The sequence below is a fragment of the Eptatretus burgeri genome, chromosome 13, assembly GCF_056783735.1.
Source record: "Eptatretus burgeri isolate ZD-2024b chromosome 13, Ebu_testis_v1, whole genome shotgun sequence".
Lineage (NCBI taxonomy): Eukaryota > Metazoa > Chordata > Myxini > Myxiniformes > Myxinidae > Eptatretus > Eptatretus burgeri.
Window position 1 is genome coordinate 8564416 of NC_140973.1, and position 27500 is coordinate 8591915.

General features: G+C 38.2%; 1 protein-coding gene across 1 annotated transcript in view; it reads left to right on the plus strand.

Annotated features, from left to right (window-relative positions):
* ERP44 (endoplasmic reticulum protein 44) overlaps positions 1-27500 on the plus strand; it is a 115552-nt gene that overhangs the window by 25016 nt on the left and 63036 nt on the right. The window contains exons 2-3 of the mRNA XM_085851007.1: positions 27172-27244; positions 27451-27490. Of these exons, the coding sequence (XP_085707133.1) occupies positions 27172-27244; positions 27451-27490 (113 nt within the window). The remainder of the gene's footprint in view (positions 1-27171; positions 27245-27450; positions 27491-27500) is intronic.

Consider the following 27500-nt stretch of genomic DNA (forward strand, 5'->3'; position numbering starts at 1 on the left):
CTGTTTGTCATCTGCAAAGTCCCTGAAACTTGAACTGCACCAAATTTGCTTCATTTTGATGTCTTTTTAATTTTGCACTGCAGTGGCAGAGTAAAACATATAAACTGCAGTAAATGGCAAATTCTACGATCTTCTTACTCTAATGCAGCTATTGTGTATCCTGTTGGACCCCGACATTCGCGTTTAATAAAATGTGAACTGCTGCGACATTCGCGGCCCTGTCCTTTGCCCATTTGTGGGTTTTCACGGGTGTATTCGTGGTTTTTCATGGGATTTTTGATTTTCCCTTATCAATCATGAACTGCCGGGAACTTATCCCCTTTTTTCCCATTGAAACATTGCCCCGACATTTGCGGATTCGACATTCGCGGCATTTTTCATGAATGTATACCCCGTGAATGTCAGTGTTATGTATGTATTAATCTAGCCGAAATTGTGTGTGTGTGTGTGTGTGTGTGTGTGTGTGTGTGTGTGTGTGTGTGTGTGTGTGTGTGTGTGTGTGTGTGTGTGTGTGTGTGTGTGTGTGTGTGTGTGTTGTGAAGATATACATGTGTGTGCACAATAATTTAATTTAAAACTAATTAAATAATGCAAGCATCACAGAACACGGTTATATGAGCTGTTTGAGAAGAATAGTACTCAAGTGCCCATTGTAGCCATCAGCCAGTATTAAATAAAGGTGTGTGTGTGTGTGTGTGTGTGTGTGTGTGTGTGTGTGTGTGTGTGTGTTGTGAAGATATACATGTGTGTGCACAATAATTTAATTTAAAACTAATTAAATAATGCAAGCATCACAGAACACGGTTATATGAGCTGTTTGAGAAGAATAGTACTCAAGTGCCCATTGTAGCCATCAGCCAGTATTAAATAAAGGTGTGTGTGTGTGTGTGTGTGTGTGTGTGTGTGTGCGCGCGCGCGCGCGTCATGCATAGGTACGTACATCTGAAAATCATAGAAAAAACCGGGGCTGGGTTGATCTCGACCACAATTTGCATTTGTGTTGGAAGTACCCAGGGTCAGGTCATGGGCACAAAGAACCCCCCCCCCCCCCCCGCAAAGCCTATTTCACCTGTACACATGCAACAGTGCAAATGGTTTCCTCACCTCTGCTCCAGATGGGGGGAATATTAGCCATGGCACAAAATATGTTTGCCCCACCTCCCCCACTATCATCGCTCATTGCCCCTCACCCTCTTGGCTCCATTAATCCATTGAATAGGGGGAAAGGAATACTTCCCTTTCCCTCTGTTTTAAAAATATGGATCGTGAAGTTCACAGTCTGAAGCCACAACATAATGCTGCTACGCCTTCTCGCTGGGATTTCGTATCCACTTTGGAATATTCTTGTTGTTCTTGAAACGGCATTGCATGCTTGTATCTACCCTGTAGTCTCCTTTTGCCTCATTGAAATTATCTGTAGTTTTTAATGAATGTACCATATTGCTAAAATTGTTTGATCGACACTGACACTGTACAATACATAAGCCACTTCAGTGTCGGCTATCTGAACCAATTCTGTTGAAACGTTTTCCTTTTTGACGAGGTTGGGGAGGCTGTGATTGGCAGTGACAAAACATTGAAATTGACCAATCCACCGGAAATCTTGAACTTGAATGACAAGACCGTAAAGATGGAGTATAAGCTATAAAGCCATCAAGTCCAAGAATTATTGCATTTTTAATTGCATTTTTCATCAATTTTTTTTCACCTCCATCCCCAAGATGTGTGATGATTAATTTTATTTTATCCATCAAGAACATTCATGATGTCAATTTTTCATATTGGATTGCTGAAATGTGAACCCTGAGGTTTGTGGTACCGACATTTTGTTATCTTTGCATCTTCAGCATTGGTGTCACATGTCTCTCTTACTTGTCTTTTTTATTTACTTCCTTTAATTGTGCATATGTGTGTGTATATATATATATATATATATATATATATATATATATATATATATATATATATATATATATATATATATATATATATATATATTGTTGCGGTATTCGCGCCCGCCGGCGTGCGGACGGCCACGTAACTCGAATCGCGGCACGTCGCCCACCGGACGGACAATCCAGTCGTGACCCTCTCGGACTAACGCCGGGAACCAGTCACGGGTGGACCTTTCGGTCTCACCGCGATCGAGCCAATCAGCCCCCGCGTGGGATAGGGTTGCTCGCCAAATTCGAACTACCTAAGTACCCACGCGGAGGGTAGACCGGGCGATCGCACCTCGCCGCAGGTCGACTTCGGACACGGGCCACTTAAGCGACCCGTTCCGTACTATCGGGATAACCGAGCGGTGTTATCGTCGGCCTCGACGGTTCGATTAATTATCGGGCGTATTCAGCCCACTACCAACCCTTTACGTGAAGCAAGATGAGGATTCAATGGGAGAAATGACGAAGCGAAGCGGGAAACAGTTCAACACAAAGCACATTTATTCGCGGCACACGGGAAGCACACATATTCAATTCCACCAAAAGCACACAGAAAAGAAAAACACAATTCAATTTACACAAAAAGCAAAAGAGAAACACAATGCAGAGCTAATACCGACTACCGAGCACACGGCAACACTTATACAATTCTACCTCACAGACGGCGCCGACAACACATACCCAAAACCAAGGAAAAGAATACCCCCAAGAATGAGGCGGGCCTGAGGCCGAGACCGGGTCGCGCCTACCCGTCTGGTGATGAGACGCGGAGCGGCGATGGCGCCCCAACCCCGCGGGCCTCGCGGGCAGTGTCTGGTAGGGGGTGGGAAAGGGGCCCCCTTGGTCGCACTATCTCAGCGCGGGGGGAAACAGGAGGGGGTTGCTGATGCTCGGGGTATAGAGGATCTTTATTATCCCTGGTGTGCGTCTCCACCTCGGCCAGGTCGCGCTGTCGGCCTCCCTCGGGTGCAGCTCCCTGCCCGACGCGAGCACCCCCTCGTCTGGTGTCGCCGCCTTTCCACAGCTCGTCCCCTCCGTTCCGACTCCAACGCACACGACGAGCAGCTCCACCGCCCGCGAAGTCTTGACCCTCTGCTTCCGACTCTCCTACTCTCCGCCTCTGGACTCTCCGACTCTCCACCTCTGGACTCTCCGACTCTCCACCTCTGGACTTTCCGACTCTCCTCTCCTCGACTCTCCGACTCTCCGCGCCTCGACACTCCGACTCTCGACTGACTGACGAACACGGTCCTTTTATCCCCCCGTAGCTTCGCCTTTGACCCCCTCCCTTTGACCTTTCACCTCGCTCCCCATTGGCCCGAGAAAAAGTGGGCGTGAAGGCTTTTTGATCCATAAATTTGCATATATCTATCGTCCTGGAGGCGGGGCCAAATCGCCCCTCGCTCACCGATTGGACGGCAAAAAGTGGGCGTGTGTCGTTTTTGATCCGTTTTTGAAGCACAAAATCCGTGATTTTGTACACGCTGTTCGACGCGCGCCCTGCACGAGTCCAACACCGGTACCCACAGCGGGGCAAGAACGGTGGCGATGCTACGGTTGCGAGGTGTGACGGGAAGGTCGTGGCGGTTGTGGTGAAGCGGCGTTGTGGTTGGTGGTTGATGTTGTGGTTGTGGTGGTAATCATGGCGGTTGGTCCAAAATAAAGATAGTAAAAGAAAAACGGCTATCCTGAAGAGTCGCAGCACGCATATATGACATGTATTCCCACTAGACAACGGGTTTGGGCCTAACTACACATGCACTTACCGAGATACCTCACCTAAGGGACCTGAATGGTGGTTTGCGAATTTGGTAACCACAACACTACCCCCTCCCCTTTTTACAGACTCGTCCCGAGTCGTCAAATTTTCGTGTGCCATCATGTGTAGTTTTCCCCTAGTACATTTTACCTACGGATCCCTGAGTGCGACATTCATGGTATTCGTGTCCCCAAAATAAATAACCTGAGGGCTGCGTAACTATCGAAACAAACTCACTCACACGGACGACTTAAATAAAATTGCCGGCGCTAGGACAGACATGCCGGGGGCGCACTCATATTTACAGTACATCTTAACCTTAACTTACAAATTTTACACTAAACCATGGCCCAGGATCATGAACTCTGCAAAAGAAAAGCAGTTAGCAGGGAGCCAGGCTGCCCACATGCAGTCTCTGGCTCAAAACAATGCAGGTGACAGGGAACGTGGCTGGCTGCTCACACGCAGTCCAAGGCCTTCCCTTTTGAACTGAACGCAGTGAACCACAACGGTGCATGGGCTGCACAAACGCAGTCTCCGTGCCAGCTCAAGCGGCACACGCAATGAGCACAACGAATGGATGCATGAATGGATGGACGCAAAACACGGTGCACGGGCTGCCACTGCAGGCCCGTGTTGTAGCTGCCAACAGGGCAGTTCTTGCAGCTTGCAAACTGTTGCTTTCTGATCCTGGCGCACATGGAAACGAACAGGGGGGGGGGGGAAAGCAAAAATTGAACGGGGCTGGTGAACGTGGGCAGTGGGCATGGCATGGCAAAGGCAGCAGGCAAACACAGCCCGCAGAAGAAGGCTGCTGCAGGCAAACACAGCCCGCAGAAGAAGACCGTTGCAGGCAAACACAGCCGGCAGATGAACTGGCCGGCACAGGCCTTGAAGTACAGCAGCTGCAGACGAAGTGGCCGGCACAGGCCTTGAAGCAAAACACGGCCAGCCGATGAAGTTGGCCAGCCTTTGCCGTTCAATGGAGGTTGGTGGAGGGAGTGCGGTGGTGCTGGCCACTTGGAAGGCGGGCTCGGACCTACCTACCTGTCTCCCTCCCACCTATCGCCTTTGCCTGTCACTGTACATACCCACTCCCTTAATTTGTGAAAAACCAATTTAGCCCCAACTTATTTTTTTGTTGTTTTTATTTTTACTTCCCCACTATAAATCGTCCCCTAACCCCCTTTATCGTCCTTGTTCGGCTCACCTATCCTGTCACCTAGCCTACTCCCAACCCCTACGTTCCCTTCCCGGAGGGGAATAAGGGAGAGCTAACGTCCTGTGTCGAGGCCCAACGAAGCCTCAGAATGGCCTCCCCAGAGTTCGGCGATCTAACCCAAAGTGGGTCCAGCGGCCCACAACGAGAGCGAGGGGATGGATGGTGCGGAGGGGTACATCTCCTAATCTACCCTAACCATTTAACTGTTAAACTACCCCGGGGCTTTCAACAAGCGCCTCTCGCTTAAACTATTGGTTCTATAAACCCAGATTCCCGTCGCCTGTGTTGGTGTCCTCACAATTTCGGGCCTCGCCCCCCAATTTTCTCTCCGTGCCCTCACACGGTCTCCTGGCTGGGACACGTGGCTCCCTTTGGCAGGCACGACCCTCTGCCGAATCTCCCGCTATGGCACCCCCGGGCACTACACTGCCTCCGAGCCTACCAGCTCCCTAACACCGGGGAGTGCCCCCCATGGCACCTCCCCTGAAACGCACACGTGGCAGGCCGGCCTCCCGGGCCCCTTTCCGAGGGTCACCCGTGCCCACAACACTGCCCACGCGGCTAATGGCGCCCGGGCCCCCGCACCAAGCAGGCGCACCCGTGCCCACTACTCTATCCCGGCCCCCCATGGGCCCATGGCCTACCGCGGCCGACTAGCCTGGTGCCCGGGGTACCCACTCAGCGATACTCACCTTTCGCAGCCACGCTCCCAAGCCCGTCAACAGGGCTCCTGCACCCCTCCAAATGGGTCTCGAGCCTACTTTCCCACCAACAAAACGACCTCCATTTTTCAATTTGACTAACCCAGCTAACTCAATCTACACTGACCCCGGGGTCCCTTGGGCGGGAGTCACTCCTCCCCCCAATCACTCATCGCACCATGCATTCCCCATTCGCTCCACTCACACAGACCCGCTGGCCTCACTCACTCATCATGTACTCACCTCTCAACTCTTCAACACACACACCGCTGAACTCTGCCATCCTTCTAACTGCACCCCCTAACTAACTCGTGCTCCCACGTCGTCCCTTAAACTACAGCACGTTCCATTTAACGCTACGTAGCTAAACTACGTCCCCTCTACACATTCACAAGTCTGTCACTGTCTCCTAAATCAAAAAAATTCATTTTATTTCCCAACCTAAATCTGGCTACAATCCCTCTAACTAATCCATTCCACGGACTCCATGAGGACTTACCCCTGCCCCATGAAGTCGGTCTAACTAAGCTAACCCTTCCCCCTAACTAGTTTCCATCCTGTGCCCAGGGCCAAGGAGGTCTTCCACCCCTTGCCCAGGAATCCTGTGCACCCGAAAGTGAGGCTTGCTTTTTCCTTTTTTTTTCATGCGCAGCACCTGCGCGGCAACTCAGAGCTCGCGCACTTTGCACCTGCCTGTGACGTCATGCAGCTGCACGTGTTCCTCGTCCCTCCTTGGACGGTACCATCCGGCAGAGATATCCCTCCTGCCGGATTCCAACCCCACGTGCAGCCATGGCGTCACCGTGCGCATAAGAAAAAAATACAAGCCCCACGTCTCGAGGGGTTCCCCACGCGAACACATGTGCTTTGCCCGTTGGAGCTTAACACACACGATCGCGTGGAGAACCCGTCCGGTCCAAATCCATTTACTTGCCTAAACTTGTCCGTCCGCGGGATCGGCAAATCCACCGCGTGCGTTTCCGGACCGGGACTTCACTCTCGCAAGCGAGCACGTGGTGGTCTCGTGCGTTGCACAGCACGAACCTCGTGCTCACTGCTGGGTGAACCCGGCACGGTCCCCGAAGCAACTACAGCCGCTACTCGGCTTTCTTTCTTCTCATGTCGCCGTCGTCGCCTCCATTCCACACACGCATACCTGCGTGTTACGACGCACACAGTCCACACCATCACATTCACACCGGGAGACGCGGCTGCGTGCTCCCGCATGCCAACCGACATCTCCCTCTCATACCGCTCTCACACACACGGTCTCCCTTGCACACAGCGACCTTGCACACGGCCGTTCACTCACGCACGGTGCCTCACCACTCACACAAACCATACTACTTACACACGCGGGGGCACTCACCCGCGGTGCCTCATCCACACACCGTGCCTCATCCACACACGCGGGGGCACTTAACCGCGGTGCCTCATCCACACACGCGGGGGCACTCAACCGCGGTGCCTCACTCGCACTCCGTGCCTCATCCACACTGGCCGTTTCATCCACACACGCGGGGGCACTAACCCGCGGTGCCTCACTCACACTGGCCGTTTCACTCACACACACGGCCTCACTCACACACGGTGCCTCACCCACGCACGGCGTGCTGGGAAGCACGTACTCCGGCACCATCGCCACCACACCACTCACACACTGGGTCGCTTCCACACACGGGGACGCACTCACACCTTGCACCACACACACAGGGACAACCACACTGGGGATTCGAGTCCCCACAAGGGTCTCCGGGGCCTCTATACCCCCCAAGCTCTCCGTGCACCCGTCCACAGCACCCCTCCCCTCAACCTCGCAAAGCACGACCGAACTCACCTGGTCGTGACTCGCCTCAAGGGGGCATACTCCCTCCCCTTGTTCCTGGAGGAGGCTTTCCAGCTGCTCGCACCGGGTCTCCACCCAGTCCACCAGCTCACCCCCATTGTCCTCTACTACCTCCGTGTGTGTGTGTGCGTCACTTACCTTGTCATTATCATGCAGTCTCTCCTCTATTTTTTTTGTCTCCCGTGTCTCTATACATTTATGAGTTTCTGTTGTCCCCTCCTGTCTATTAGTCTCCGCTTCTTTCTGGCGTCTTTCCCTTATCTTTAAGTAGGTCAACCTTGCTTTCTCTTTAAGTCGCTCCCGTCCTTCCCTGTTTTTCACTCCTTGCTCTTTCACGATCTCCGCGTACCTCATCCTTGCTTTCCGTATTAATTGTTCTTTTCTCTCCCTCGCAATTACTTTCACCTCGTCTCTTGTCTCCCGAATTACTTTTTCCTTACCCGCCTCCACCGCGGGCCTGTCAGCCGTTGCACCCCCTTCCAGCTCGTTCGTTCCGACACGTGGAGTCGCCATTTTAAGTTCCCTGCTCACGGCCTTCATGCCCGCCTGCAGGCATCGGCCCATGTTCTGCGTCTCACCCCGTAGTTCTTTCATTCCTTCCTTCATGTTTGCTTCCATTCCGTTTATTTGCTTGTTCATTTCGTTTTTCATTTCATTTGTATTTGTATCCATCTTTTCGTTCATGCCTTTCATTTCGTTTGTATTTGTATCCATCGTCGTTTTCACTTCATTCATTTGCTTGTTCATGTCTTTCATTTCGTTTTTTATTTCATTTGTCATTGCCGCCAGCATGGCGCATAGCTGGGCCACGTCGGGTGCGCTTTAGTGAGCCGTTTCGGCAGGGGTTGGGGAAGGGTCTTGGTGGAGAGGGGGGGGGGAGGTGTCATACACTGCGGCCGCTGCCGCTCCCATTTCGGGCTCTGGGTTCAGTTGGGCGAGTCCGTGTTCCTGCACAATCAACATTTCCTGCTCGGGGATTCCATCCTGGACCATGGATCCTACACATTCTACATCCATTTCTAATACCCCCGGCTCCCGCTCGCCTTGAGACGCCATCTTGCTTCTCGTGAAGGGTTAATTTGCTCGCTCGTAATTTGGAGGGAATCGGGGGTCGCTTCTCTCACCCCTGGACCGATTCCCGTGAATTTAGCCGGAGACAGGAGAGCCCGTTTTCCTGTTCTCCGATACCAGTGCCGCGAGGAGGGCGATGAGTTTATATCGCACGACCTGACACCAGTGTTGCGGATTCGCGCCCGCCGGCGTGCGGACGGCCACGTAACTCGAATCGCGGCACGTCGCCCACCGGACGGACAATCCAGTCGTGACCCTCTCGGACTAACGCCGGGAACCAGTCACGGGTGGACCTTTCGGTCTCACCGCGATCGAGCCAATCAGCCCCCGCGTGGGATAGGGTTGCTCGCCAAATTCGACCTACCTAAGTACCCACGCGGAGGGTAGACCGGGCGATCGCACCTCGCCGCAGGTCGACTTCGGACACGGGCCACTTAAGCGACCCGTTCCGTACTATCAGAATAACCGAGCGGTGTTATCGTCGACCTCGACGGTTCGATTAATTATCGGGCGTATTCAGCCCACTACCAACCCTTTACGTGAAGCAAGATGAGGATTCAATGGGAGAAATGACGAAGCGAAGCGGGAAACAGTTCAACACAAAGCACATTTATTCGCGGCACACGGGAAGCACACATATTCAATTCCACCAAAAGCACACAGAAAAGAAAAACACAATTCAATTTACACAAAAAGCAAAAGAGAAACACAATGCAGAGCTAATACCGACTACCGAGCACACGGCAACACTTATACAATTCTACCTCACAGACGGCGCCGACAACACATACCCAAAACCAAGGAAAAGAATACCCCCAAGAATGAGGCGGGCCTGAGGCCGAGACCGGGTCACGCCTACCCGTCTGGTGATGAGACGCGGAGCGGCGATGGCGCCCCAACCCCGCGGGCCTCGCGGGCAGTGTCTGGTAGGGGGTGGGAAAGGGGCCCCCTTGGTCGCACTATCTCAGCGCGGGGGGAAACAGGAGGGGGTTGCTGATGCTCGGGGTATAGAGGATCTTTATTATCCCTGGTGTGCGTCTCCACCTCGGCCAGGTCGCGCTGTCGGCCTCCCTCGGGTGCAGCTCCCTGCCCGATGCGAGCACCCCCTCGTCTGGTGTCGCCGCCTTTCCACAGCTCGTCCCCTCCGTTCCGACTCCAACGCACACGACGAGCAGCTCCACCGCCCGCGAAGTCTTGACCCTCTGCTTCCGACTCTCCTACTCTCCGCCTCTGGACTCTCCGACTCTCCACCTCTGGACTCTCCGACTCTCCACCTCTGGACTTTCCGACTCTCCTCTCCTCGACTCTCCGACTCTCCGCGCCTCGACTCTCCGACTCTCGACTGACTGACGAACACGGTCCTTTTATCCCCCCGTAGCTTCGCCTTTGACCCCCTCCCTTTGACCTTTCACCTCGCTCCCCATTGGCCCGAGAAAAAGTGGGCGTGAAGGCTTTTTGATCCATAAATTTGCATATATCGATCGTCCTGGAGGCGGGGCCAAATCGCCCCTCGCTCACCGATTGGACGGCAAAAAGTGGGCGTGTGTCGTTTTTGATCCATTTTTGAAGCACAAAATCCGTGATTTTGTACACGCTGTTCGACGCGCGCCCTGCACGAGTCCAACACCGGTACCCATAGCGGGGCAAGAACGGTGGCGATGCTACAGTTGCGAGGTGTGACGGGAAGGTCGTGGCGGTTGTGGTGAAGCGGCGTTGTGGTTGGTGGTTGTTGTGGTTGTGGTGGTAATCATGGCGGTTGGTCCAAAATAAAGATAGTAAAAGAAAAACGGCTATCCTGAAGAGTCGCAGCACCCATATATGACATGTATTCCCACTAGACAACGGGTTTGGGCCTAACGACACATGCACTTACCGAGATACCTCACCTAAGGGACCTGAATGGTGGTTTGCGAATTTGGTAACCACAACAATATATATATATATATATATATATATATATATATATATATATATATATATATATATATATATATATATATATATGTAGGGTAAGAATACTGATTCTGGCTCACTTTTCCCCATGTAAATGAATGGGGGATTTTCAGCGATTCATATTTTTTTCCCTAAAAATAAATCCCCTTTTTATCCCAAGGTATATTTATTTGTCTCCCCTTTTAACCTGGAGGTTGAACCTCATTGAATTGAACACCTGGGGGTTGAACAGCTCACTCATTGAACCTATAAAGATTTGTTCATTCTCAAATTCCTTCAATAGTTTAATTTTCTTTGCACAATAATCCCCATCTAAAATATTGACAAACAAAACATTTGAATCTTTATATTTTTGAAGATACCCCTTTTGTGCCATTACGAAATGATAAACTTCTCTTAATGCTCTCATCTGACCACCTCCTGAGCCACATATCATTTTGAGATTATAGTAAATTGATTTTTCATTGTTCAATTGATAACCATCAAAGTTTTCAGTCCATTCAAGGATATTCATTTTTTTCTTTACATCCTCTAACTTACTAGTTTTTAAATTAATTCGCTTATTTGTTTTATTTACCTTTGTTTTAGTTATTTTTTCAATAAGACTTATTTGATATTTTTCACATTCATTATGTTTTCCATTTATATACCAAGACTGAGATTTTCTCCACTCTTTAGTTTGATTAATACTTGGTTTAACCATTTATATATTGTGAAAAATCACGGCGGTAGCCCTTAAAAAACCCTAACCCATCTTCCCATCGTTAAAACATAATCTATTTTATACACTCTATCATACAATATCCATATGGAACACAATCTATTCCATTATCTAAAATAAATCTCTGATCATCAAAGGCTCCTAATGCCTTTTTATTTACTTCTTCACTATATATGTTATGTTTATAACTTCTTATTGTATTCATTTTCCTATATTCTTCTTTCTTATTCATCAAACAATTATAATAATTTCTAAAAGTTATTGATTTCTTTATTACATATTTCTTTATTCCCTTTAACCTCTTATCAATCTGTTCACCATACTTATAAGCATATGCCTTTGCTCTCAATCCAATAAACTCACTCATTACTTTTCCACCCAACTCATCCTTAAACTTACCAATAACCTTTTCATTCTTTTTGGAAAATAACTCACTCTTCTTGCTGAAATTACTTGTATCATATACTCCAATATTTTTCTTCATATCTTCATAAACATCATCAGTTTTTATATCTAGGATAAAACTATCAGTATCCATATACAACAATGAAACATTTTCACCATACTCTTTCTTTAAGTCATTATACAAATAATCATACATCAATATCTTTGATAAATCAAGAACTGCTGTTCCAATATAAATTGGTTTATCCATTACAATACTTTCCTTTTTCATATGAATTGCAGAAAAGTTCTCTGAAAAAACCTCTTCTCTCTCAAAACTTGGTTTATTTATCAATCTCGAAGCTTCTTTCCAAGATGTTGCGAATCTAATGTTTTGTCTGTTTCTAACATTTTCCATAGTCTTTCCAAATACAGCATTATTCATTAATTTATGAAAGTCCCCTTCAAATTTTACTTTTGTATTTGCTCTCATATCTGTATTAAATTGAATATACTTTTTCACCCAAGGACTTTGTTTAAATTTTAAAACTCTATGAATTTTAGCTACTCTCAATCCTTCTCTCAAAAACTGTTTTAAGCTTCTCTGATGTAAAACATATCCCTCTTTATCATAGAATGTTGTTAATAACTTTTCTGTTGATTTGCCTTTAATATTAAAACTTTTATGATAATCACTTAACCATTCTTTCTTTGGAGTTTCTTTCTCACATGCAAAAGGAAGATCTTTATGCTTATTATGAAGATCACTCGGGTACCTCAAATCAACTTCAAAATAATAACCTTCTTCTTCGTCATTCAATTCCTCTTGAGAAGAAATAACAATATTCATCAAAGCCTTTTCATAATCCTTTTCTTCCACCCACTCTAATTTACCATAAGGCAGAGATTGAGACATTGCCCATCCATACAAATTATTAGCATCAAAATACATCAAATAATTACTATCTTTTTCACTATCATAATTTGGAAGATATTTATTATTTGCTTTAGCATATCTTTTTGAACATACTTGTGATATTCCACCTCTCTTGGACTTCTCAATCATCAAAAGCATATCCACATCACTGATTAAATCTATATCTTGTTTTGTCATTTTCAACATTGCACTCCAAGCTAAACCAGGAGCTGTGAAATAGTGGGCAGGATCTAATCCATAACAATTTTTATTATGACAGAATGATCTAAAAGCTTCAAACACATCAGCTAACAATAAAACATCTGTTTTTAGATATAAATCATGATATTCTCCAAGGTTCTTTATCTTAAATATTTTCCATATTTCTTGTGCGTGTTTATATTCCTTATCACTTATCTCTTCTTCATAAAGGTTATTATAGAAACTTTCTTTTGAAGGAAGTTGTGTTTCTTTAAATCTCATAAATGAATCCATATAATCATAAGGATAAATTCCCTTACTTGTAAGAATTTTCTCTTTACTTTGAATTTCATTCCTTGTTTGAATTTCCTCTCTCGTAAGAATTCCTTCTTTAATCAGAATTTCATCTTTAATCTGAATTTCCTCTTTAGTTCGAATTTTCTTTATAATTAGAATTTCATCTTCAGTTAGAATTTCTTCATTAATTAGAGTTTCCTCTTTACTTTGAATTCTCTCTTTAATCTGAATTTCCTCTTGAGTGAGAATTTCCTCTTTTGGAAAGAATGAATTAAGATTTGGAAAAGAGTCCGTGGAGCTTAGATTTGATGCGAGGTAGGCTAGTGGTGTTCCCATAAACTTGTAAGAATCTAAAAACCTAATACGAGTTAAAGGTTTTGTGAATATCATTTTTGAAAATGAAATATACTTTTGACTTGTGTTTGTTATAGCAGAAATATTCCCTGGTGTTTTTGAAAGTTCATTTATAAATAGATGTGTATCATAGTTGGCGCTGTTGTGAAGAAAGACTGGAATAAAAGAAGGTAATTTATAATTAAGATTACAACAGGAATGAGCGGGACCTCTATATTTACCAGTAAGATGACAATGGTCTCTAACTTTAGACTCCTTAATTTCCCCCTCACAAATATGACAGATATTGTTCATTCTAAATTCTAATTTTTCTTCTTTGGTTAATTTCATCGGTTCATTTGTTTCTTTCATTAATTTAGTGAGTCTTATACAATCCTTTTCTAATCGTTTTACAAACTCTTGTGAAGCATTTTTTCCACGATAATGTTCAAGTTTGTTATACTTTTCTCCAACAGATGATTTGATATAATAACAGAAACCACAAGGAATATGTTTTTGATATTTATTTGTATATGGTTCTTTTGGATTAGGAGAAGCAGTATTTATCTTTTTAAGGATACATTCAAAATCAGCGTATATCACAAATGGGTGCATGATAGATTTATTATAATCTTCAAAATAAATCTTTTCACCAGGTTTAGGCATTGTAATTACAGCTGATTTATGATTACTACAATATTTTGAATGTTGTTCTAATCGTTCTTTTGTATGAAATGAATTAAGACATCGCTTACAAGGATATATTTTGTTTGCTGTTCTGAATACCTGAGAAGAGATTAATCTTGATAAATTATTGATGTATGTGTAATGTGAATTCTTTCCAACACTAAAATATAAAAGGTCAATGTGTGTTTCTTCATTTTTATAGTTGTTTGAAATTTTTAATATTTGAACTTTGTTTGTATCCGTTAATCCATATACATTAATAGAAAGATTATTCTTTTTCTCAAATTTAGGAATATCTGTTAATGGCATTGGGAATTTAAAATCTTTAATGTCCAAGGTATTCTCATATTTCATATATTGTTTTACTCTTTCTGAATTACATTTTGGTGGATGTAAGTGAGCAAGAACAGACCAGAGAAAACATTTATTATCATTGTTCTTAATATTAACAACTGCCTTCTTTAGTTTTATTTCTTTTGGTAATTCAATATAAGAAGAAGCTTTAAGAGGGTTTGATTTTAGAATGTGTATATCTAAAAAGATGATTTTTTAATATTGAATCCACTTCCTACCACTGTATTATCAACATCCTCCTCTTGTCTTGATAGTTCTTCATAAACCCCACTATTCAAAAAATCTTGAAATGATGTTATAAAATGAAGATCTGTTCTCATATAAGGAGTTTGTTCTTCATCTTGTCTTTTCATATTCATTTTCACTCCCATATAAAACTTTAAAGTTTTTATTTCTTTTAATGTCTTTTTAATAAATTTTTCAACATCGGGTTTCACTATTTCAATTGATTCAGCTATTGATGATGGACCGGGTTCTCCAAATTGAAAAATCCTTATTTTTATATGCCCTTTAAATGCCTCATCAGTGTTTTTAATATAATAGTCTCCCTTTACTTTAAACTCATTTTTCTTGTGTTTTTGTGATTGAAGATGTTGATTATAACTACTCTTCAAAACATCCTTTGAACAGATATCACAATGTTTTCTTTCCAACTCAAGAGGAGATATTTGATGAAATAGATTAAATGTGTGTTTGTTGGTTCGGAGGTGTTTTCTATAATGTTTATATTCGTGATTACAAACATCGCAGTACGTTGTATTCACCATATTTATAGAATAAAACTTTGCTTAAACTAAAATTTTCTTGATGAAAATTTCGTTTAATTTATAGGTGAATCTGTGCTTAAAAACATTTTATCCTCCAACTTTTTCACTTAATAAATACAATGTTTCAAGACACAAAAGACAAGTTTCAATCAATCTCTTCATCTGTTAAAGATACTGAGAAATATGTCAAGGATGTAAAATTGAACAAAGATAAATATAACAACTATTGGATAAAAACTATTATGGTAAATAATATGAGTTCTTCAATTTCCTTCAGTGGAAGGGCTTTTAGTATACCTGGTAGAACATCAATTAAAGTATCTCTAACAAAAGTTTCTCCTCTCCTTCTAGTAATATATTCAAAACTAGAAAAAGCAATGAAACAAGAAAAAGTATCAAAGAACAAAAACCTTATGGATGAAGCTTTAGAAAGAAAAGATAAGACCATCTGTAATATGCAAGGAGAAATTTGTATTTTTTTCAACAACCCTAAAGATGTAAATCTTGATGAAATAAAGGATGTTAATATATCAGGTGAAATGACATTTCGTTCAATAGTAGTTAACGATAATTTTAAAATTACCTTTAATATAAAAAATGTTGTCGTTGAATCTGATAATGAAAAAAGTATATCGATATCGATGGTAATATACAACTGAAAGTATAGATGAATTTCAGTTTAAGTAAAGTTTTACTTTATAAATATGCTAGACTTTCCTGATTCTCCATATGACAAATTTGAGAATTGTCCTGCGTGTGAAAGACGGGATTAAACACAGAGTCAAAAGCCTATAAACAATGTATATTCTGTGATTATCTTCTAATTAATGATAATAAAAAATATAAAAAGGAAAATAATTATTTTAGATTTACACCAAAAATGAATTACTTTACAAGATTGATTAGAGAAATGAATGTAAAGTATGAGGATGATAACACACCTTTCCTTACAAGGGAAGAAACTGAACGTATAAGAGAAATGTTCAAAGGATTGTTGTTGTATATTATTCATGGATGTAATTTTCAGGGAAATATCAACACAAGATATTGTATAAATAAAATAATGGATTATCTTGAAATTAAACCTGAACTTAGGATAAAATATAGAGTTTCTAAAAAAGCCAATAATAAATTAAATAATCTGTTTTTCAAATATATAAATGAATGATTTTTTACCTATTTGGGAAAATAAGATAAAATTTAACAACCATAAAAATCTCCCAAATTCATTAAGATGTCTCATAGTTGGTTCAAGTGGATGTGGAAAAACCTGCTTACTTTTAAAAATGCTCCTCACTCCCAACTTTTTAGATTATGATAATTTAATAATTTTCACAAAGTCGAGTTTTCAACCAGAGTATCAACTACTCTCACAAGGTTTTAATGCTGGTCTTCAAAAGAAGATATAATAGGTTTATTTAAACGTCAAAAAAACCTAAATGATTATAACATTGAAGATATAATTCAACTATTTTGTGATACACAGAGATGTAAAAAGAAATCAAATCTTATAACTTGTATTCTTAGTGATAATACGGATGATATACCGTCTCCCCAAGATTTGGATAAATCAAAAAAGAACCTCGTTATCTTTGATGATTGTGTTAATGAGAGAAACCAAACGGTAATGGACAGCTACTACACAAGAGGGAGACATTCTTCTTGTAATTGTATTTATCTTAGTCAATCGTACTTTCAACTTCCTCGTCGTTCCATCAGAAACAATGCTAATACTTTTATTTTATTCAAGTTAAATTCAATAGATATCAATAATTTTTGGAGAGATAATTGTTCTACATTATGTAGTAAAAAGAAATTTGAGGATTATATGAAGCACACGACTGAAAAATATAAATATATTGTTGTGAAACAAGATGAGATATTAAGGGATATATTTTTTGTTTTATAAACAATTACATATATAAATGACAACTATTATTATAAATCTTGTGGGTAAATCTGCTTCTGGAAAAAAACTTTCATAAATCAAGGTTCTTGTGTAGTACAAATGAGAATATTGTAAATTTACTTAAAAAACACCCCGTGATACGCATTGTATCAACAACAACTAGAGCAATAAGACCTGGAGAAGTAAAAGGTGAAGATTATCACTATATTTCAGTGGAGGAACATATGCGATTGAGGAATGAAGGACAAATATTTGAGGAGGTTTCTCTTGGTACAACAAAATATTCACATTGTAAGAGTGAGTTAAAGAAACTAAAATCTGGTGGTGTTGGGATATTAGAAACTAATCCAGAAGGAACGAGACAAATTATTAAATATCTGAGCGGAGTGAAGATTTTATCATTCGGTTTTGATGTTGATGAAGAAACTCAACACAAACGTATGAAAAGCAGAGATGCAAGGATTAGTGAAGAAGAAATTACAACTCGCATTAATGTTAATAAAGAATTTGATGAAATATTTAAAGAAAAGGATTTATTTGAACACATCTACTTGAATGATGAAGAAAAGGAAAATTTCCCTGTTGATCTTTACAATTCATTAAATGATATTTTACAATAAATAAATGGATACAAAAGAAAGAGCAAGAAGATTTAAGGAACATCAAGAGTTGGTTTCAAAAGTTGTAAAACAACAGGAAGACATAAAGAAGAAACGCAGACAGAAACTAACGGGCGAAGAAGCATTTGAAAAAAACAAGAGAAATTTTTTAAACCACTTTTAAAAACTTCCCAAGAAAAAATGAAAGATGTTTCCACAGTTCCCACAGTAGAATATACTCCTAGAAAGCTTCAAATGTTAAAAGATTTCAGTCAAATGACGGAGGAAGAATTAGAGCATATTGGAGAATTAGAACATGATGAAGGTTTATTTCAACAACTGGAAGAGATTAATCAACCCCCTGATTATATTGTGAATGCTGTTCAAAACAATGAATATTCAGCAGATTCAAAAACCAAAGCAGGACTCATTCCAACAGAACAACCAGCAATATTTCATCTTGTTCAAGAAAAGGTATTGATATTTAATGATGAATTAAGGTTCTTAAGTTCTGCTCAACCCCCTGTTAAACTAACTCCGAGATTAATGTTTCTTCTCACAAAAGATGGAAGACAAGGTTCAACTGTGAGGGATGAATCAAAGTATATTGATAAACCATTGGATATGGAAAATAATGATGATAGAGTATATATTGATTTGCTGAACACTCTAAATTATAAGGTTATTCTTTCTGGTAAAAGTAGGAAGAATGAGAAGGAGAAACACATTATTCAGGCTTTAAGTATCCTTGGTTCAGGTATTAGTTTTCTTCCAAATGACCCATCGCAATTAGTTAATAGACTGTTATTGTTATTTCCAGCCTTCTTACTGCCGAACAACAATAACAGTCTATTAACTAATTGCGATGGGTCATTTGGAAGAAAACTAATACCTGAACCAAGGATACTTAAAGCCTGAATAATGTGTTTCTCCTTCTCATTCTTCCTACTTTTACCAGAAAGAATAACCTTATAATTTAGAGTGTTCAGCAAATCAATATATACTCTATCATCATTATTTTCCATATCCAATGGTTTATCAATATACTTTGATTCATCCCTCACAGTTGAACCTTGTCTTCCATCTTTTGTGAGAAGAAACATTAATCTCGGAGTTAGTTTAACAGGGGGTTGAGCAGAACTTAAGAACCTTAATTCATCATTAAATATCAATACCTTTTCTTGAACAAGATGAAATATTGCTGGTTGTTCTGTTGGAATGAGTCCTGCTTTGGTTTTTGAATCTGCTGAATATTCATTGTTTTGAACAGCATTCACAATATAATCAGGGGGTTGATTAATCTCTTCCAGTTGTTGAAATAAACCTTCATCATGTTCTAATTCTCCAATATGCTCTAATTCTTCCTCCGTCATTTGACTGAAATCTTTTAACATTTGAAGCTTTCTAGGAGTATATTCTACTGTGGGAACTGTGGAAACATCTTTCATTTTTTCTTGGGAAGTTTTTAAAAGTGGTTTAAAAATTTCTCTTGTTTTTTTTCAAATGCTTCTTCGCCCGTTAGTTTCTGTCTGCGTTTCTTCTTTATGTCTTCCTGTTGTTTTACAACTTTTGAAACCAACTCTTGATGTTCCTTAAATCTTCTTGCTCTTTCTTTTGTATCCATTTATTTATTGTAAAATATCATTTAATGAATTGTAAAGATCAACAGGGAAATTTTCCTTTTCTTCATCATTCAAGTAGATGTGTTCAAATAAATCCTTTTCTTTAAATATTTCATCAAATTCTTTATTAACATTAATGCGAGTTGTAATTTCTTCTTCACTAATCCTTGCATCTCTGCTTTTCATACGTTTGTGTTGAGTTTCTTCATCAACATCAAAACCGAATGATAAAATCTTCACTCCGCTCAGATATTTAATAATTTGTCTCGTTCCTTCTGGATTAGTTTCTAATATCCCAACACCACCAGATTTTAGTTTCTTTAACTCACTCTTACAATGTGAATATTTTGTTGTACCAAGAGAAACCTCCTCAAATATTTGTCCTTCATTCCTCAATCGCATATGTTCCTCCACTGAAATATAGTGATAATCTTCACCTTTTACTTCTCCAGGTCTTATTGCTCTAGTTGTTGTTGATACAATGCGTATCACGGGGTGTTTTTTAAGTAAATTTACAATATTCTCATTTGTACTACACAAGAACCTTGATTTATGAAAGTTTTTTTCCAGAAGCAGATTTACCCACAAGATTTATAATAATAGTTGTCATTTATATATGTAATTGTTTATAAAACAAAAAATATATCCCTTAATATCTCATCTTGTTTCACAACAATATATTTATATTTTTCAGTCGTGTGCTTCATATAATCCTCAAATTTCTTTTTACTACATAATGTAGAACAATTATCTCTCCAAAAATTATTGATATCTATTGAATTTAACTTGAATAAAATAAAAGTATTAGCATTGTTTCTGATGGAACGACGAGGAAGTTGAAAGTACGATTGACTAAGATAAATACAATTACAAGAAGAATGTCTCTCTCTTGTGTAGTAGCTGTCCATTACCGTTTGGTTTCTCTCATTAACACAATCATCAAAGATAACGAGGTTCTTTTTTGATTTATCCAAATCTTGGGGAGACGGTATATCATCCGTATTATCACTAAGAATACAAGTTATAAGATTTGATTTCTTTTACATCTCTGTGTATCACAAAATAGTTGAATTATATCTTCAATGTTATAATCATTTAGGTTTTTTGACGTTTAAATAAACCTATTATATCTTCTTTTGAAGACCAGCATTAAAACCTTGTGAGAGTAGTTGATACTCTGGTTGAAAACTCGACTTTGTGAAAATTATTAAATTATCATAATCTAAAAAGTTGGGAGTGAGGAGCATTTTTAAAAGTAAGCAGGTTTTTCCACATCCACTTGAACCAACTATGAGACATCTTAATGAATTTGGGAGATTTTTATGGTTGTTAAATTTTATCTTATTTTCCCAAATAGGTAAAAAATCATTCATTTATATATTTGAAAAACAGATTATTTAATTTATTATTGGCTTTTTTAGAAACTCTATATTTTATCCTAAGTTCAGGTTTAATTTCAAGATAATCCATTATTTTATTTATACAATATCTTGTGTTGATATTTCCCTGAAAATTACATCCATGAATAATATACAACAACAATCCTTTGAACATTTCTCTTATACGTTCAGTTTCTTCCCTTGTAAGGAAAGGTGTGTTATCATCCTCATACTTTACATTCATTTCTCTAATCAATCTTGTAAAGTAATTCATTTTTGGTGTAAATCTAAAATAATTATTTTCCTTTTTATATTTTTTATTATCATTAATTAGAAGATAATCACAGAATATACATTGTTTATAGGCTTTTGACTCTGTGTTTAATCCCCGTCTTTCACACGCAGGACAATTCTCAAATTTGTCATATGGAGAATCAGGAAAGTCTAGCATATTTATAAAGTAAAACTTTACTTAAACTGAAATTCATCTATACTTTCAGTTGTATATTACCATCGATATCGATATACTTTTTTCATTATCAGATTCAACGACAACATTTTTTATATTAAAGGTAATTTTAAAATTATCGTTAACTACTATTGAACGAAATGTCATTTCACCTGATATATTAACATCCTTTATTTCATCAAGATTTACATCTTTAGGGTTGTTGAAAAAAATACAAATTTCTCCTTGCATATTACAGATGGTCTTATCTTTTCTTTCTAAAGCTTCATCCATAAGGTTTTTGTTCTTTGATACTTTTTCTTGTTTCATTGCTTTTTCTAGTTTTGAATATATTACTAGAAGGAGAGGAGAAACTTTTGTTAGAGATACTTTAATTGATGTTCTACCAGGTATACTAAAAGCCCTTCCACTGAAGGAAATTGAAGAACTCATATTATTTACCATAATAGTTTTTATCCAATAGTTGTTATATTTATCTTTGTTCAATTTTACATCCTTGACATATTTCTCAGTATCTTTAACAGATGAAGAGATTGATTGAAACTTGTCTTTTGTGTCTTGAAACATTGTATTTATTAAGTGAAAAAGTTGGAGGATAAAATGTTTTTAAGCACAGATTCACCTATAAATTAAACGAAATTTTCATCAAGAAAATTTTAGTTTAAGCAAAGTTTTATTCTATAAATATGGTGAATACAACGTACTGCGATGTTTGTAATCACGAATATAAACATTATAGAAAACACCTCCGAACCAACAAACACACATTTAATCTATTTCATCAAATATCTCCTCTTGAGTTGGAAAGAAAACATTGTGATATCTGTTCAAAGGATGTTTTGAAGAGTAGTTATAATCAACATCTTCAATCACAAAAACACAAGAAAAATGAGTTTAAAGTAAAGGGAGACTATTATATTAAAAACACTGATGAGGCATTTAAAGGGCATATAAAAATAAGGATTTTTCAATTTGGAGAACCCGGTCCATCATCAATAGCTGAATCAATTGAAATAGTGAAACCCGATGTTGAAAAATTTATTAAAAAGACATTAAAAGAAATAAAAACTTTAAAGTTTTATATGGGAGTGAAAATGAATATGAAAAGACAAGATGAAGAACAAACTCCTTATATGAGAACAGATCTTCATTTTATAACATCATTTCAAGATTTTTTGAATAGTGGGGTTTATGAAGAACTATCAAGACAAGAGGAGGATGTTGATAATACAGTGGTAGGAAGTGGATTCAATATTAAAAAATCATCTTTTTAGATATACACATTCTAAAATCAAACCCTCTTAAAGCTTCTTCTTATATTGAATTACCAAAAGAAATAAAACTAAAGAAGGCAGTTGTTAATATTAAGAACAATGATAATAAATGTTTTCTCTGGTCTGTTCTTGCTCACTTACATCCACCAAAATGTAATTCAGAAAGAGTAAAACAATATATGAAATATGAGAATACCTTGGACATTAAAGATTTTAAATTCCCAATGCCATTAACAGATATTCCTAAATTTGAGAAAAAGAATAATCTTTCTATTAATGTATATGGATTAACGGATACAAACAAAGTTCAAATATTAAAAATTTCAAACAACTATAAAAATGAAGAAACACACATTGACCTTTTATATTTTAGTGTTGGAAAGAATTCACATTACACATACATCAATAATTTATCAAGATTAATCTCTTCTCAGGTATTCAGAACAGCAAACAAAATATATCCTTGTAAGCGATGTCTTAATTCATTTCATACAAAAGAACGATTAGAACAACATTCAAAATATTGTAGTAATCATAAATCAGCTGTAATTACAATGCCTAAACCTGGTGAAAAGATTTATTTTGAAGATTATAATAAATCTATCATGCACCCATTTGTGATATACGCTGATTTTGAATGTATCCTTAAAAAGATAAATACTGCTTCTCCTAATCCAAAAGAACCATATACAAATAAATATCAAAAACATATTCCTTGTGGTTTCTGTTATTATATCAAATCATCTGTTGGAGAAAAGTATAACAAACTTGAACATTATCGTGGAAAAAATGCTTCACAAGAGTTTGTAAAACGATTAGAAAAGGATTGTATAAGACTCACTAAATTAATGAAAGAAACAAATGAACCGATGAAATTAACCAAAGAAGAAAAATTAGAATTTAGAATGAACAATATCTGTCATATTTGTGAGGGGAAATTAAGGAGTCTAAAGTTAGAGACCATTGTCATCTTACTGGTAAATATAGAGGTCCCGCTCATTCCTGTTGTAATCTTAATTATAAATTACCTTCTTTTATTCCAGTCTTTCTTCACAACAGCGCCAACTATGATACACATCTATTTATAAATGAACTTTCAAAAACACCAGGGAATATTTCTGCTATAACAAACACAAGTCAAAAGTATATTTCATTTTCAAAAATGATATTCACAAAACCTTTAACTCGTATTAGGTTTTTAGATTCTTACAAGTTTATGGGAACACCACTAGCCTACCTCGCATCAAATCTAAGCTCCACGGACTCTTTTCCAAATCTTAATTCATTCTTTCCAAAAGAGGAAATTCTCACTCAAGAGGAAATTCAGATTAAAGAGAGAATTCAAAGTAAAGAGGAAACTCTAATTAATGAAGAAATTCTAACTGAAGATGAAATTCTAATTATAAAGAAAATTCGAACTAAAGAGGAAATTCAGATTAAAGATGAAATTCTGATTAAAGAAGGAATTCTTACGAGAGAGGAAATTCAAACAAGGAATGAAATTCAAAGTAAAGAGAAAATTCTTACAAGTAAGGGAATTTATCCTTATGATTATATGGATTCATTTATGAGATTTAAAGAAACACAACTTCCTTCAAAAGAAAGTTTCTATAATAACCTTTATGAAGAAGAGATAAGTGATAAGGAATATAAACACGCACAAGAAATATGGAAAATATTTAAGATAAAGAACCTTGGAGAATATCATGATTTATATCTAAAAACAGATGTTTTATTGTTAGCTGATGTGTTTGAAGCTTTTAGATCATTCTGTCATAATAAAAATTGTTATGGATTAGATCCTGCCCACTATTTCACAGCTCCTGGTTTAGCTTGGAGTGCAATGTTGAAAATGACAAAACAAGATATAGATTTAATCAGTGATGTGGATATGCTTTTGATGATTGAGAAGTCCAAGAGAGGTGGAATATCACAAGTATGTTCAAAAAGATATGCTAAAGCAAATAATAAATATCTTCCAAATTATGATAGTGAAAAAGATAGTAATTATTTGATGTATTTTGATGCTAATAATTTGTATGGATGGGCAATGTCTCAATCTCTGCCTTATGGTAAATTAGAGTGGGTGGAAGAAAAGGATTATGAAAAGGCTTTGATGAATATTGTTATTTCTTCTCAAGAGGAATTGAATGACGAAGAAGAAGGTTATTATTTTGAAGTTGATTTGAGGTACCCGAGTGATCTTCATAATAAGCATAAAGATCTTCCTTTTGCATGTGAGAAAGAAACTCCAAAGAAAGAATGGTTAAGTGATTATCATAAAAGTTTTAATATTAAAGGCAAATCAACAGAAAAGTTATTAACAACATTCTATGATAAAGAGGGATATGTTTTACATCAGAGAAGCTTAAAACAGTTTTTGAGAGAAGGATTGAGAGTAGCTAAAATTCATAGAGTTTTAAAATTTAAACAAAGTCCTTGGGTGAAAAAGTATATTCAATTTAATACAGATATGAGAGCAAATACAAAAGTAAAATTTGAAGGGGACTTTTATAAATTAATGAATAATGCTGTATTTGGAAAGACTATGGAAAATGTTAGAAACAGACAAAACATTAGATTCGCAACATCTTGGAAAGAAGCTTCGAGATTGATAAATAAACCAAGTTTTGAGAGAGAAGAGGTTTTTTCAGAGAACTTTTCTGCAATTCATATGAAAAAGGAAAGTATTGTAATGGATAAACCAATTTATATTGGAACAGCAGTTCTTGATTTATCAAAGATATTGATGTATGATTATTTGTATAATGACTTAAAGAAAGAGTATGGTGAAAATGTTTCATTGTTGTATATGGATACTGATAGTTTTATCCTAGATATAAAAACTGATGATGTTTATGAAGATATGAAGAAAAATATTGGAGTATATGATACAAGTAATTTCAGCAAGAAGAGTGAGTTATTTTCCAAAAAGAATGAAAAGGTTATTGGTAAGTTTAAGGATGAGTTGGGTGGAAAAGTAATGAGTGAGTTTATTGGATTGAGAGCAAAGGCATATGCTTATAAGTATGGTGAACAGATTGATAAGAGGTTAAAGGGAATAAAGAAATATGTAATAAAGAAATCAATAACTTTTAGAAATTATTATAATTGTTTGATGAATAAGAAAGAAGAATATAGGAAAATGAATACAATAAGAAGTTATAAACATAACATATATAGTGAAGAAGTAAATAAAAAGGCATTAGGAGCCTTTGATGATAAGAGATTTATTTTAGATAATGGAATAGATTGTGTTCCATATGGATATTGTATGATAGAGTGTATAAAATAGATTATGTTTTAACGATGGGAAGATGGGTTAGGGTTTTTTAAGGGCTACCGCCGCGTTTTTTCACAATATATAAATGGTTAAACCAAGTATTAATCAAACTAAAGAGTGGAGAAAATCTCAGTCTTGGTATATAAATGGAAAACATAATGAATGTGAAAAATATCAAATAAGTCTTATTGAAAAAATAACTAAAACAAAGGTAAATAAAACAAATAAGCGAATTAATTTAAAAACTAGTAAGTTAGAGGATGTAAAGAAAAAAATGAATATCCTTGAATGGACTGAAAACTTTGATGGTTATCAATTGAACAATGAAAAAACAATTTACTATAATCTCAAAATGATATGTGGCTCAGGAGGTGGTCAGATGAGAGCATTAAGAGAAGTTTATCATTTCGTAATGGCACAAAAGGGGTATCTTCAAAAATATAAAGATTCAAATGTTTTGTTTGTCAATATTTTAGATGGGGATTATTGTGCAAAGAAAATTAAACTATTGAAGGAATTTGAGAATGAACAAATCTTTATAGGTTCAATGAGTGAGCTGTTCAACCCCCAGGTGTTCAATTCAATGAGGTTCAACCTCCAGGTTAAAAGGGGAGACAAATAAATATACCTTGGGATAAAAAGGGGATTTATTTTTAGGGAAAAAAATATGAATCGCTGAAAAATCCCCCATTCATTTACATGGGGAAAAGTGAGCCAGAATCAGTATTCTTACCCTACATATATATATATATATATATATATATATATATATATATATATATATATATATATGTATATATATATATGTATATATATATATATATATATATATATGTATGTATATATATATATATATATATATACACACACACCTTTGCTCTTGTGATGTGATAACCTTTATACCTCGTACCCCATTAAGCACCAATGCAACTTTAGCTAATTTTGGAGTAATCCCCCTGGAGTCAACCAGGTCTGTCTTTTGGGGGTTCCTGATTGGCTGTAAAATGTCACATGCCTCCCCTGCTATCATTGGATTGTAGGACCTTTCCGTACTTTAAAAAGTAGTTGTGTATCATTACCAGGCTTTGGTGAAGATCCATTCCTCGTTGTCGGCAAATGGCACCTCCCCTCTGCAAGAATTTAATACTAAAAATACTGAAAAATAAAAGACACTTTTAAAATCCTTTTTACCCAATTTGTTGGCAACTATTTTGAAAATTTTATTTGTTCTCCTGTTTGAATGAAATAACAGGACTCAGTTGTTTTATGCTTTAACAATTGGAATTCTGCATTGATACCAGTTTATTTTCCTTTTGTTTCATTGTAATTTGACTTTTTGTGAAATTTTTGTCGTTCAAATCTAATTTTCATCTTCCATCAAACTCTGGGGTGTTTGTTTACCTTTGGTTGATTCTGCAAAAAGAAAATAAAAAAATAGAGTAGTTTGTCTTATCTTTCCCTTCCTGTCATGTTATTACCAGATTGCCTGCTTCAAATATGCTGTTGGTTCTCTGACAATAGACCTCACGACAGCCAACGCTGATGAAGTGTTGGGTAAGTTTGTAGATGGTTGACCATTCATTCACATGTTATTACAACAAGAACCACATTTGATTTGTTTACCAGTAAGTTTATTTATTTATTTTTTATAACAATGCTTAAATCTTATGGAGCTAAACGTTTTATTCGAGATCATTTTATGCATTGTATGTCAATGAAAGTTTGATAAAAAATCAATTGTTTTTTTCCCCCTATTGTAGGAAATGCAGACTTGGCAGTGGTCAACTTTTATGCAGATTGGTGAGTTCTC